This window comes from Drosophila montana, unplaced genomic scaffold, assembly GCF_035044405.1.
Source record: "Drosophila montana isolate Dmon_TW-CO22-7 unplaced genomic scaffold, ASM3504440v1 contig_3200_1, whole genome shotgun sequence".
Taxonomy (NCBI): domain Eukaryota; kingdom Metazoa; phylum Arthropoda; class Insecta; order Diptera; family Drosophilidae; genus Drosophila; species Drosophila montana.
The window spans coordinates 7,282,386-7,295,243 of NW_026998080.1; the positions used below are offsets into that span (position 1 = coordinate 7,282,386).

The 12,858-nt window shown below is 43.2% G+C and overlaps 3 protein-coding genes across 17 annotated transcripts; 1 reads left to right on the forward strand and 2 right to left on the reverse strand.

The window, feature by feature from the left end:
• The first annotated feature begins 36 nt into the window (after nt 1-36).
• Nucleotides 37-7,850, forward strand: PIP5K59B (Phosphatidylinositol 4-phosphate 5-kinase 59B). Of its 6 annotated transcripts, none has more exons than XM_064686324.1 (17): nt 38-445; nt 1,030-1,064; nt 1,163-1,312; nt 1,368-1,565; nt 1,637-1,779; nt 1,838-2,353; nt 2,419-2,523; nt 2,594-2,726; nt 2,785-2,872; nt 3,548-3,610; nt 3,877-3,894; nt 4,039-4,122; nt 4,186-4,515; nt 5,421-5,667; nt 5,727-5,899; nt 6,001-6,086; nt 6,709-7,850. In XM_064686324.1, exons 1-17 carry the CDS (start codon nt 358-360, stop codon nt 6,715-6,717), a joined length of 2,466 nt encoding a protein of 821 aa, XP_064542394.1. In that variant the 5' UTR covers nt 38-357; the 3' UTR covers nt 6,718-7,850. The 6 variants fall into 6 exon arrangements, with proteins under 6 accessions (XP_064542400.1, XP_064542394.1, XP_064542396.1 ...); XM_064686326.1 differs by having other exon boundaries at nt 2,431-2,523; XM_064686330.1 differs by lacking the exon at nt 6,001-6,086 and having other exon boundaries at nt 37-445; nt 5,727-5,827.
• Nucleotides 7,163-8,676, reverse strand: EMC8-9 (ER membrane protein complex subunit 8/9). 2 transcript variants are annotated; one of them, XM_064686342.1, is made up of 3 exons: nt 8,394-8,676; nt 7,914-8,324; nt 7,163-7,365 (listed from the first exon to the last, which is right to left on the reverse strand). In XM_064686342.1, exons 1-2 carry the CDS (start codon nt 8,589-8,591, stop codon nt 7,914-7,916), a joined length of 609 nt encoding a protein of 202 aa, XP_064542412.1. In that variant the 5' UTR covers nt 8,592-8,676; the 3' UTR covers nt 7,163-7,365. The 2 variants fall into 2 exon arrangements, with proteins under 2 accessions (XP_064542412.1, XP_064542411.1); XM_064686341.1 differs by lacking the exon at nt 7,163-7,365 and having other exon boundaries at nt 7,589-8,324.
• A 405-nt stretch (nt 8,677-9,081) lies between these two features.
• On the reverse strand, nt 9,082-12,489 carry YME1L (ATP-dependent zinc metalloprotease YME1L). Of its 9 annotated transcripts, none has more exons than XM_064686338.1 (9): nt 12,233-12,489; nt 11,722-12,146; nt 11,600-11,656; nt 11,341-11,533; nt 11,186-11,278; nt 10,793-10,875; nt 10,421-10,734; nt 9,961-10,351; nt 9,082-9,904 (listed from the first exon to the last, which is right to left on the reverse strand). In XM_064686338.1, the coding sequence occupies exons 1-9, from the start codon at nt 12,257-12,259 to the stop codon at nt 9,244-9,246; spliced, it is 2,244 nt and encodes a 747-aa protein (XP_064542408.1). In that variant the 5' UTR covers nt 12,260-12,489; the 3' UTR covers nt 9,082-9,243. The 9 variants fall into 9 exon arrangements, with proteins under 9 accessions (XP_064542408.1, XP_064542406.1, XP_064542402.1 ...); XM_064686336.1 differs by having other exon boundaries at nt 10,421-10,737; XM_064686332.1 differs by having other exon boundaries at nt 10,421-10,737; nt 11,716-12,146.
• Between the last annotated feature and the right edge of the window lie 369 nt (nt 12,490-12,858).

The following is a 12,858-nucleotide window of genomic DNA, read 5'->3' on the forward strand; positions in this document are numbered from 1 at the left end:
TGCGCCTTCCAGTGTGCCTATGAGTATGCAGTGAAAATGACAGCAGTGGCAGCAGCAGCAGAGAAATCAACATCGTCGTGAACTTAAATTGCAAAAAGGTTGACGCCATAGGCCAGACGCCAAGGTTTCTGCTCCCTTGGCCCATTGATTGTTGTTGGATAATCCCGAAGCACAAGAGCCAAATTAAACAAAAGTAGCTTTTAGATATTCAAAATTACAAGACACTAAAACCCCCAATAAACCGAGCAACATGTCCTAGTATTAGTAGCTAAGCAGCTTAGGTGGAAACGTGGACGAGTGTCAACCAGGAGCAGCAGCAGCAGCAGCAGCAGCAGCTGAAGCAGCTAATGCGTCAGCATGGCGTCCGGCGACGGGGACACCATCCACACCATTGACATGGACAACTCCTCCACATCGCAGGCCAAACTGGCGGAGCCAGGCAATGGTAATTAATTAGCTAAATTAACTTTTTTTGTTTAAAACAGAAGACAAAAATGCCAGCTTAAACTTGCCTCAACAATTGTGCGGAACATGAACAAATTCCTTCCAAAAAAAATCAATGAATGGCAAATGGAAGTGGCCGTGGCGCATGTGTCTCAAAGTAGGTGGGCGGCAGTGGGCGCAACCCTCCGCCTTGACTGGCTGGCTGACTGACTGACTTTCTGACTGACTGACTGACTGACTGACTGAGAGCCAATGCCAGCAGCACGTTTACAAATGTTATTTGTATTTAAAGAACACCGAAAAAAGAATAAGACAAACGACAACAAAAGAAACTTTCAAACGGCCAACAACCCTGTCAACTATTTATGGATAAACAGCAACAACGCGCGTGTGTGTGTGCGTGTGTGTGTGTATATGTATAGTATATACGGTGTGAGTGTATTTGTAGCTAACCCAAGTTCAAGCTCAATTTGAATTGTTTCCCACTTGGGTCATTCGCTATTCATGTCCTGCACATTGTAAATTATACATGAACTGAGCCACGTTAAGTAGTTAACTAATAATACGCTTTGTTCAACTTTGTAGTCTCCACCGACCATGTGGGTAACTCATCGCCCGACGTAAGTACATCCATTAGGCATACAAGTTTTAGTATGTGTGGGGGGAAGGGCTTTATATATTTAGCATTGAGGTCGAATATTCTGTGTATTACTCTCAGCTGGGCAGTCGGCCTTTGCGCTCGGCGAACAAAGCGGACAAGGAGCGAAAGATTGGACACAGGCGGGTCGGTGAGGGCGGCGAGATTACCTACAAAAAGATACAGACATCGCAAATCATGGGCTCCATACAGCTAGGCATACAGCATACGGTAAGTGGCAGAAAACAATCCATCAATCAAGCAATTAAGCTCTTCTTATTGACAGGTCGGCAGCCTGGCATCAAAGCCAAAACGTGATCTACTTATGATGGACTTCTGGGAAATCGAGAGCATTACGTTTCCGCCAGAGGGTTCTAGCCTTACACCTGCCCACCATTATAGTGAATTCAGATATAAGATCTATGCGCCCATAGCATTTCGTTACTTTCGTGATCTGTTTGGCATACAGCCGGATGATTTCATGGTCAGTATTCACAAATCGATAAAGTATTAACTAGGTTTCCAACGTCATCATCATCATCATCATTATTACAGATGTCTATGTGCACTTCGCCACTGCGCGAACTATCGAATCCAGGTGCTTCCGGCTCAATATTCTATTTAACGGACGATGATGAGTTCATTATCAAAACGGTGCAACACAAAGAGGGTGAATTTTTACAAAAACTACTGCCTGGGTAAGTGGACTATAATGTACACCAGGTCATATATCAGTAAAGAACTTCAATTTTACAGTTATTATATGAATCTCAATCAAAATCCGCGCACTTTATTGCCGAAATTCTTCGGTCTCTACTGCCTGCAAACGAGCAATGCCAAAAATATCCGCCTGGTGGTGATGAATAATCTGCTGCCGTCATCGGTGCGAATGCATCTGAAATATGATCTCAAGGGTTCGACGTTTAAGCGCAAGGCATCGAAGGCGGAAAGGGCCAAGAAATCGCCCACATACAAGGATCTCGACTTTATGGAACAGCATCCGAACGGCATCTTTCTGGAGGCGGAAACATATTCGGCGCTCATTAAGACCATACAAAGGGACTGCACGGTGCTGGAATCTTTCAAGATAATGGACTATTCGCTGCTTCTGGGCGTGCACAACTTGGATGTGGCTTTAAAGGAGAAACTGAGTGAGCATAGAAAACCATTGAGGGCACCGCTGGCCGAGGATTCCGATGTCGATGAGCCGTTGGAGGCAGCCGAGGGCGATGGCAAGGAACGAGACGCAGCGACGGGCATCAGCAGAAACAAGTGAGTATATATTGAGTTGGAAATGGGTGTCCCAAAGAGGAGCAATTGATGAAATGCTAATCCAGTGTGGCATACAGATCGGTGAATCGGCAGCGTCTGGTCGCGCACTCCACGGCCATGGAGAGCATTCAGGCGGAAAGCGAACCCATCGACGATGAGGAGGATGTGCCGTAAGTACTGACAAAAGCATGCTATACATCCTGACTAATCATATTTAATTTAATTTGTTTTATGGTCCAGACCCGGCGGCATTCCGGCACGCAGCGAGAAGGGCGAACGCCTGCTGCTCTACATTGGCATCATCGATATACTGCAATCCTACAGGCTGAAGAAGAAGCTGGAGCACACATTCAAAAGCATTATACACGATGGGGTAAGTGAGCCGAGATCTCAATCAGAAAATCATCCTCATCTTGTTTCTATAATCATAGGAGACCGTTTCGGTTTGTCGGCCCTCGTTCTATGCTCAAAGATTTCAAAACTTTATGGCTAAAACCGTATTCCGCAAGATACCATCGCGTAAGTGCAAGCAGGCTGTCGCAAATGGGCCAAGAGCACGTACTATAAGGCACTTTTGTGCAATTTGGCAAAGTAACCAGTAAAATGAGACAAAACTAAACTAATCCTTAAACAAAATGATGTTGAAATTGCGTAGCTGCCCACACACACATACACAAACCCACACACACACACACAAATACACACACTTAATTAGCTTCAGAGACAACCACACAACAATTGTACACACACACAAATACACAACATAACAAATTAATTGTAATTTGTACCAAGGCTGTAAACCTAACAAAAATGTATATATGGTTCGGTTCACGGAGCTAACCAACTGCTTGTCTTTAGGTTCGGTTCGTGAACCTAAAGCCTGATTATCTTCTTCCTTAAATATTACGCTTCGGTTCGGTTATTTGGTCTGATTTAAGGTTCGGTTATCGATTCGGTTCGGTTTGCAGCCTTGCTTAATACACACACACACAGTAAACTGCTAATTTTCTTTAATTGAGTTTTTATGCAACAAAAGTGCAATATAGTACACTTGCCCTGTTATCTTAAATCTGTAATCAGTAATTGAATTTGTATTCTATGAAAATATCAAAGAGAAAAAAAACGAAAAATTCAGCTGTTCTCTGCTTTCTTTTCGATATTACTTTGGCGGCTTACTCACACTTGTACGCGTAGTGGATCTCCCAGAGATCAAAGGAAATCACAGAAAATTTCGTACCTTGGTAACCAGTTATATAGGTAAAGAAACAATACAAGAAAATATTTGTACAATTAATTTAAACTTTCTGTTACACAATGTATTTTCTAACCAGTCTAAAAACTATGTGATTTATGTTTCCATATTTATTAAGTTGTATTAGCTTACTTTTAATCTTATTCATTTAAAAAAAATATTGTAAAATATGTTTGTATATTTATTAAGTTGTTTCACCTTGGTTTTCATTTTGATTTCTGTTCCTGTTTCTCTTACTGCACCTGGTTGGTTGATCAAACCGGACGCAAAGCATGCCTCTCAATCTCACGTTAGTGTTCACATTTTAAGTAACCCATCTATATATAGCCCGATCTTTGGCTTTGCATAATGGCTTATCTAATGCATATACCTGTTTTAAGTTTCTTCTCTCATTTCTGATCTGTCAGCTAATTCTTTATATTTAATTTTATAGCGCTTAAGCATTCGCCTTCGAAGAGAAAAAGCCTCTCCAAGGCCATACAGCGCTCCATAGACAGCGAGAACGAGTCGACACGTGGTAAGATTCCTTGGAAGCATATGACTGGTATATATACTGATATCTATTTCTTTTCCTTCTCAGCTGTGCACGCCTCGCATTCCCACAGCAGCGGCAAAATTTTCCAGCAGTCGAAGATGCCCACAACGGAGGCCACATCGGCAGCAGCTGCTTCGGAGCGGGAGCGTGAGCGGGACAGGGATCGGGATCGGGAAAGTGGGCGTCACTCCAGCACAGCCGGCCAGGGCAATGTGCCACCGCCGGTGAGGCAGCGCTCGTCGACCAACCCGTCAACGACGGCTGGGACTGCGGCTGGCAGCAATCTGAAGGCGCGTGTTCCTCCGCCAGTGCCACCGCGCGGCTCGCCGCGTCGCAAGGATACACAGGAGAGTCGGGCGCACTCCACCACGCCAGGTATAGCCACACAGCATAATAATTCAAACACAGTCCCAGCCACAGTCGGCACGAGCAACACGCTCCAATTGCCCAGCGTAGAGATGCCGCGTTTCGGGGAGCGTCGCTCGCCCAGCAATGTGCAGGACTGGCTGGAGCTGCACGATCTGTTCGATGTGTGCGACAATGCCAGCCCGGCGCCAGTGCGTCGCCGCGAGTCCATGCAGTCCGTCTACTCCACGGCACGTTCGGAGAGCAGCTGCCACCGGCAGCAGCAGAAGCAGCCGCAGTCGCGTCTGATCAACCATGTGGACATCTTTCAGCGACAGAACAGTTTTATTGCGCGCAGCGAACGCTCCTCGGTGGGCTCCATAGTGCGCAGCTTTCCGCCCATACGCGCCGACAGCTATCGCACCGCCCAGACCACAGTTAGCAGCAGCTCCGAACGTTCGCCGAGGCGGCCACAACGCCGCCAGAAACAGAGTCACTATCTGCACTTTGTGGATATGGCGCTGTGTGAGGACAATTGCGAGGCGCAGGAGGACAATCTGCTGCAGTCGGTGAGCACGTTTCTCGAGGTCAAGCGCGAGCTGGAGGGCACATACCGGCGGCAGAGAGCATTGCCCGTGCTGGAGCTACCGGTAGAGCAGTTGCCCGACGAGGATGAGCAGCCGGCGCAGCTGTCAGCACCACAGCGCCCGAAACGTGCCAAGAGACGCGCACCGAAAGCGGCGCCCTCGACCATACCGGAGAGCACGGACACCCAATCGATTGGCGCCACCTTGCGGGATTCGCTTGACTTGAGACGCAACAGTTGTGCCTAGACTGCAGCATGCTTTCCATTTCCCATTTCCCCAGCCACTTTTCTGATTGACTTGCTGCTAACCCTTCTAATTCCTTTGCTTTGGTTCTCATTGTATTGCTAGGCACAACTCCATCATGCAGTTCAACACCTCCCCCTGCCTTTGACGACATCTCCGAGGACAGCTCGAACAAGAACAGCACATCCTCGACTGGGCGCCGGTCGCAGCACCATCATCATCATCATCACCACCAGCAGCAGCAGCAGCAGCAGCAGCAACCTTCCTATTATCAGCAACAGCCACAGTATTTGGAACGGAAAATGAATATTGGTCCCGCCTATCGTGGCTCCTACAAGGAGGATATCGTGAGGTATTTGGTAAGCGGGCTCATCTGGCTCTGGAACTGATTTGTCTGCCTCTGATTTGCAGCGTCTCTGAGGTGCATCTGGACACGTTTCTGGCGGTGGACACGTCAACGAGCAGTCACTATGGCTCGCGTGGCGGCTTGGCCTGGACGCCACCGGCATCAGGTGAGGGCTCAACACCCACTTGGACAGAGGGCACGCCCAGTTTTACGGACTCCAGTTCGAGTGGTGATCTCGGTAATTGGCACTTGTCACTTCTTTGTTGCAAATCAAATCATTTTGTGTTGTGTATATATATATATATATGTGTATATTTTCATTCACGCTTACAATCGTAGACAACTTCTCGCCCATAAATTCATCTAAACTCGATCGACACAAGCCGACAGTGGAAGATGCCATCAACTCTCTGTCCTCGGGAATGGTAAATATCGCTGGTGTCGTTGGTGGCAATTTCTAGATCGACTCTGGATACACTGATAAGCTTAAAGCAACACTAACGAAACTTCTCTGAAAACACGACTAACAAGAGAGAACGACTACATTCGGCACGCCGAAGATTAAATACCCTTGTAGACATGTGGCTTACGGTTTTGAAGATATGTGAACTGCATTCTCTAGTTCGCAATTGCTGCGTTTAGTCGAGATATCTTGAAGACAAATAAGTTTTCTTTAAAAAAAACGATTCTTACAGATCTATAATAGTCCGATATTGATAAGAGGAGCATGTTAAGGCTTGTAAAAGCTGAAAATGTTCTTACTGTTCGCTCCTGTTTCAGCTATATTATATAGTTGGACAGATTTCGTTGCGGGGTCTCCATTTATGCGTTACACATTTCTTGACAAAATTATAATATCCTCTACAAGGGCATTCGAATCCACCCACTAACTGTCGCTGAGCTTCACACATCTAGTATTTCTTCTTATTTTCCAAAATCCACTTGAATACCTCTGTTTTTTTTTTCAGTTGCACACAGTTTTCTTTTCCACACCCACACAGATATATATTTTTAATGATTCTACATATGTATATTGCATCCTTATAGATCAACTAACATAGCATGTGATGATGGATGCTATAACACACAGGACAACAACAACAACAACAACAGCAACTACTTCTCGTATACGTGAGGCAAACAGAATTCGAATAAAAGTGCAGACATGCATATGGTCAAGATAATGCTTGAGTGTTTAGGTACAGAGGTGTGCACATACTTTGATATACATAGATACTGGTATGTATTTGTATGTACATATTTGTGTATGGAGTGCACTTGTATAGCTAGGATATAATCAAAAGGCGACCTCGTAGAACTCCATGAATGAATAAACCCGACAACAGATTCAACACTTCCCCACATCCGGCAATATCTGCATGCATTCGTATATATACAGGATACCAGCAACAGATATCGTTCAAGAAATATATATATATATATATATATATATATATACAAACAAAATACATATATACATATAATATACGAATACAATAAATTTATCTATTTGCATACCCAAGGCAACAAAAATTATAATTGATATTATATATATATATACAAAATACAAAACAAATGACGTAAGATCAAATAAGATGCAAACGTTGACAAAATGCAATTCCAGTTCCCGTTCCTTGACCCGCGTTCCATATAATAAATTATGATAATGTGTATTAAATAAATCGTTTGACTCGATGATATTTGCTAGAATGATGAATGAATAATATCGAATTATACAATACCTTAAAATTAAAGCAAATATATAATATAATTAAAACGGAAACATTTTCGCTATACTTTCGATCTCCGATATATCCACATACGTATTATGTACACCTATGTATAATCAGCAATCGCGATATTACAATATTGTTGTAAAATATTTAAATTTATAGGACAGTCAACCAAAAAAGCAAATTTCTATGCATATTATTCATTTGTATTTATTAATGGTAATTGTAAACATGTTTAGGTTTAAAAGACGCGCACTCAAAGACAAACTAACTTGACGGGAACGACAGACGGACTCACCGGATCAGATAGGGCTAGGTCTTGTACTCGAGAAGCAAATACGAAAGAATTGATTAATTATTAATTAGTTGAATGTTATTTAACTTATATGCATTATTCTAAAGATTACTGAAATCCAATTGTAATTACATACAATAAATTAAATTGCAAGGTTGAAATTCTCTGCCCTCGGCTATGCTCTACTTGATCTGAAATGCACTTTAGCTAACAATTTAACATACTTAGTATAACTTTTGCAGGTCCTTCAGGGATTGATTTAAGAACTGATTGGTCCAGTCATTCTCGGGATTATCCAGATGGTTGTCGAAATCAATGACATCCCGCATGGCACCCCTCTTCAGGAGCAGGGAAACCCCTTCTAAAGTTTGTGACGTGTGAACTAGCGAATATTTGGCCTTTGACCAGCGATTGGATTCACTCGAATAGCCGTACACCTGTAGCGCCGCCCGATTGTGCTCCAGGGACACCAGCTTGTTGTCAACGACCGCGAAGCATGCGTTCTTGAAGTTTTCCTGTATCTTGTCAGCAATTTTGGCAGCTGGTGCCTTTTCGATCTGGTTATCGTAAAAGTTCTCTGGCGCGGCATAGTAGCCGGCAATAACTAGCCCCTCACTCTCAGCGTAGGCATCAATCTGCAATTGCGTCGATTTTAGAGAGTATAACACTTGGAAAGCTCTGGTTTGTTGAATTATTTAACTTACTTGGATTAGTGCTATTTCTGCCATAGGCGTGACATTAAGGCACTGGTGGAAAAGAGGAATTGCATCTATGATTTGGACTATAGAACCTTTTGGCTTCTTCTCGGCCAGCAGTAGGCCGTTAACAGCCTGGTGTGGGTATTTGGCCGCATGGAATATTATTTTAGTGTATGCGGTCTCGGAGAACTCATATTCACTCATTTCAACTGATTATTTTGTAAATTTTTCTAGTCGAAAAGTTGACTTGTAACTTTGTCCAATCAATTAACTTTCAGTATGACCGTAAACAGCAAATACGGAAATACTCGATAGTCAAGATAAAAATACCGAAATTTCGGTATTCCACATCTAAAATATATAAATTATTTAATTTATTGTATTGACATTTATGGTATTGACAGATTAGTTTGAGCAACATTCGCATTAATCTGATTTTATTACCACTTATTAGCCATATGTTAGTTAAAGCGTTTTCCTTTAAAGCTAGTAACAGTATTTTTATTGGAATCAAATAGCGCGCATCGTGTAATAACATTACAGCTCCTGTTAGTTCCTGGGTGCCCACAGCTGTATGACGTATATGGTTTGGAAAGAAATAACAACAATTCACCCCAGCAGAAATGATAAACTGCAAATATGCTTGTTCATGGTGTTCACTCTGTGTATATTATAGAAAAACATACATAAAAAATATTTGTAACATTTTATTTCTTAACTGTTCGTCTGCGTCCCGATCTTTTTCTGGTATTCCTTTTCAGAGTGTTTACGTTTATAATATTGTAACTAAAATATATGTAATTATATGTACTTATATGCAGTGCACGCTAAACTGAAGCCAATCAGAAAACAAATACTACTGGTTATCATTCAATATTGCCTTGATATCATCAGCATCCAGAGTCTCGTATTTCAGCAGTGCCTCTGCCAGCGCCTTGTGTTCCTTTGTGTGTTTCTTGAGAATGGCCTTCGCACGCTCGTAACTGTCACTCAGAATACGCTTGATCTCGGCATCCACGGCTTCCACTGTGTTCGGCCCCAGGGTCTCACCGGACCCCAGACCCTTTGCCGACTCAATTGTTCGGAGACCGACCTTTTCTGACATGCCCCAATCCTTAACCATATGCGTGGCAATGGACGTGGCCTGCTTCAGATCGCTGCTTGCGCCAGATGTGATTTTATCTGTGCCAAAGATGATCTCCTCGGCGGCACGACCGCCCATCATTGTGTCTATCATTGCCAGCAGTTGCGACTTTGTGACATGGTAGCGCTCCTTTTCCGGTATGTAGGCTGTGTGTCCCAGTGAGGGTCCACGCGGCATTATTGTAACCTTATGCAGAGGATGCGATTCCTTTGTGTAGAAGGCCACAATCGCATGGCCTCCCTCATGGTATGCTGTTATTGTATTCGCCTCTTCGTCGGGCAGACGCGCCTTACGCTCCGGACCCATAAGTACTTTGTCACGTGCCGTTTCCAAATGTTTCATATTCACAGTCTCCGCGCCGTCAATGGCAGCTCTACGGAAACGATTAAACTAAAATCATTGCTGAATGAAGATATTGAAGAGACCCACCTCAGAGCAGCTTGGTTAATCATATTCTCCAAATCCGCGCCAGTAAAGCCCGATGTGCCACGTGCTAACATATCTAAGTCCACGTCATCATGCAGAATTTTTTCCAAATACAATGACAGAATTTCCTTGCGACCAGTAAAATCGGGAGTAGACACCACAACCTCAACATCAAAACGACCAGGACGAAGTAATGCTTGATCCAAATCATCGCGACGATTCGTTGCACCAAGCACTATGACACCAGCATTCTGATGGAAGCCATCCATTTCGGAAAGCAATTGATTTATGGTCTGATTAGCATATGGATGGAGTACAGAGTTTGTACGTTTGGCGCCAACCGAATCGATTTCGTCAATGAATATGACGCAGGGAGCGCGTGCCTTGGCTGCCTCTGTTGATAATTGTTATAGTGGAAATAAGAGATACAATAATAATTGTTTATTTGGCATCCAGTACTTACTAAACAGATCTCTGACACGTCTGGCTCCCTGACCCACCAGGACTTCATCGAACTCTGGACCAGCGGCATGGAAGAATGGAACACTTGCCTCGCCAGCAACAGCGCGGGCCAGCAAGGTTTTTCCGGTGCCTGGCGGGCCAACGAGGAGCACACCCTTTGGCAGCTTACCACCCAAATTCGAAAATTTGTCGGGATTCTTGAGAAACTCAACCACCTCTTTAAGCTCCTGCTTGGCCTCATCACAGCCCTTAACATCATCGAATGTAACGTGTATCTCCTCCGGATCGACCTCAACCTGACTGCCCAGTTGTATGCTGCTAAAAGACAAGTTTTTAGAATTGATAATACGAGGCAAGAGGCTTGAATGCTTACCGGAAAACGGATCCATTCGAAGAGGTGAAGAAGCTCATGAAGATTCCAATGAAAACGACGATAACAATGAGTGTCTGGAAAATCTGCGTGATAATTACTGATCATTATTCACAACACTAAGGAGCGAACAGACTACAAAACCAGGAAGTAAAGCTATCTTCGACTTATTAAAAACGAATAATCGACACGACGGTTAGCTATTGGATTTATTCAATATTAATACCTAGGCGAAAGCGGAATACCGTGCTTTGCTACAGACAACAAATTAACAATTTAAAGAACTCTATTTGGACAGAACGTACATCATTTCACGATCGGAGAAGCTTTCTTAGGTGGGTTAAGAGACGAAAGACAAAGACAAGGGGGACGTTAACAAGGGTGTATGAGACATACCTTCAGATACTTCATTGTTTTTCCTGATTTCTGCGAATCTTCCGCGTTTGATGCAGCCAAATAGCCCTCGGCAAAGGCAATTTTTAAGTTTTCCTGCAATTACAGTTTAATGTTAAGACCCGACACTATTTGGTTAATTATCTCGCAGAACGTACCGCATTTTGAGCGTTTCCCTGCTCGCTAGATTTGCTGAGTAGTTTTTTAAGCTTCTCGGCCTGAATGTTAAGCTCCCCATCTGGTCTATGTGGCGTTCCTTGAATGGCAGACTTCAGTCTCGTTGTCATTGTGGGATTGCGTTTCTGTTCCGCCTCTATGGAACGATCTGTCTTGAATTCCCGCAGTTGTCTCCTGGAAGGAATGATGGTCAGATTAAAAACATTTCTCTCAGTTTTCGTAATCTCTGTCTCTACTCACAGCTGATGGGTCGTTAAAAGTGGGTTCAGCAGACCTCTCATGACAGTTGGATATATACTGCTGCAATCGAAAAGGTATTCTTTTATAAGTGAACATTTTGTGTTATTTTAACGCACACAAACCCAATATTTTGCGGGGAGTTCATTGAGACTTCAAACTTGAAATTTTGTTGCTTGCCACGAGCACTTTGTGTTGCTGGTTCCTCCAGTGTGACATGGATGTTGCGCATTGAGGGCAGCATGCTGGTCACCTTGATGAGTGCATCATTTACAAGCTCCCTGTCCAAGATTCCGTTCAGTCGCGCTGCCTTCTCAACAATGCTCTGTAAGCTGGCGCCCGATTTGCTGAGCAGATTCTTGAAATCCAGCACGAGGTCGTGGCGCTTACCCTGCGCCGGCGAATAACTGTTGTTGCTGCTGCTGCTGGAGCTGGAGGACTTTGATTTGTCGGCAAAGAAACGCGGAACACTTCCATTTGTCTGCAGTTTGGTTCGCTTTACGGTGTAATAGTGCGGTTTTCTACTAAAATTACCCAGATAAAGGTAGGGCTGATATTGAATAAAAAAACCAAAAAGTCAGTGGATGTGAGAGTGGAATGAATTGTGTATCGGGATCGTAGTTGGCCTGCACTTACCACAGAGTGTGTGTTGGCAGAAAACATTCTCAGAATATACAAAAATTTTATTAATTACAATAACAGGCTTAGATCGGGCGAGCGGACGACAAAAATTTTTGACAAGCGAAAATGTCATAATCTTGTTGCGTCCGACTTGCATCCCTGTTTGTTTTGTTGCAGCCCTCGTACTGTGTAAACCCGCCCAGGCTAATATTTAAAATACTGCAATTTCGAATTTTGTTGTTGTTGCTGTAAACAGTTTGACAATAAGTACTTTTCTGCGTGTTGTTTAAACTTAAATGTTGTTATTAAAATATATATTATTTTAAGCAAAGGACAACATTGATTTCGGTCACACTGTAAAATATAAGTTTCAAATTGTCTGCACAAATGATTACAAATGGAAAGTGAACTACACATGAAATATGTTTAATTATTTAATTTAAATTAGTACACAAACAGTTTTACATGCGCTGCGTACAATAAAGTTGTATTTATTTAAGCTGTGCCATTGGGAACATACCGAAATCGATAAATTATTTCACTGACTATCGGAACTGGTGGTGGCCTTTAAGATGGGTGGCAAGTCGAATATAACTGATTTTTTAAACTTAATTTAATAATTGTTTTAAGTGTTGGAGGAA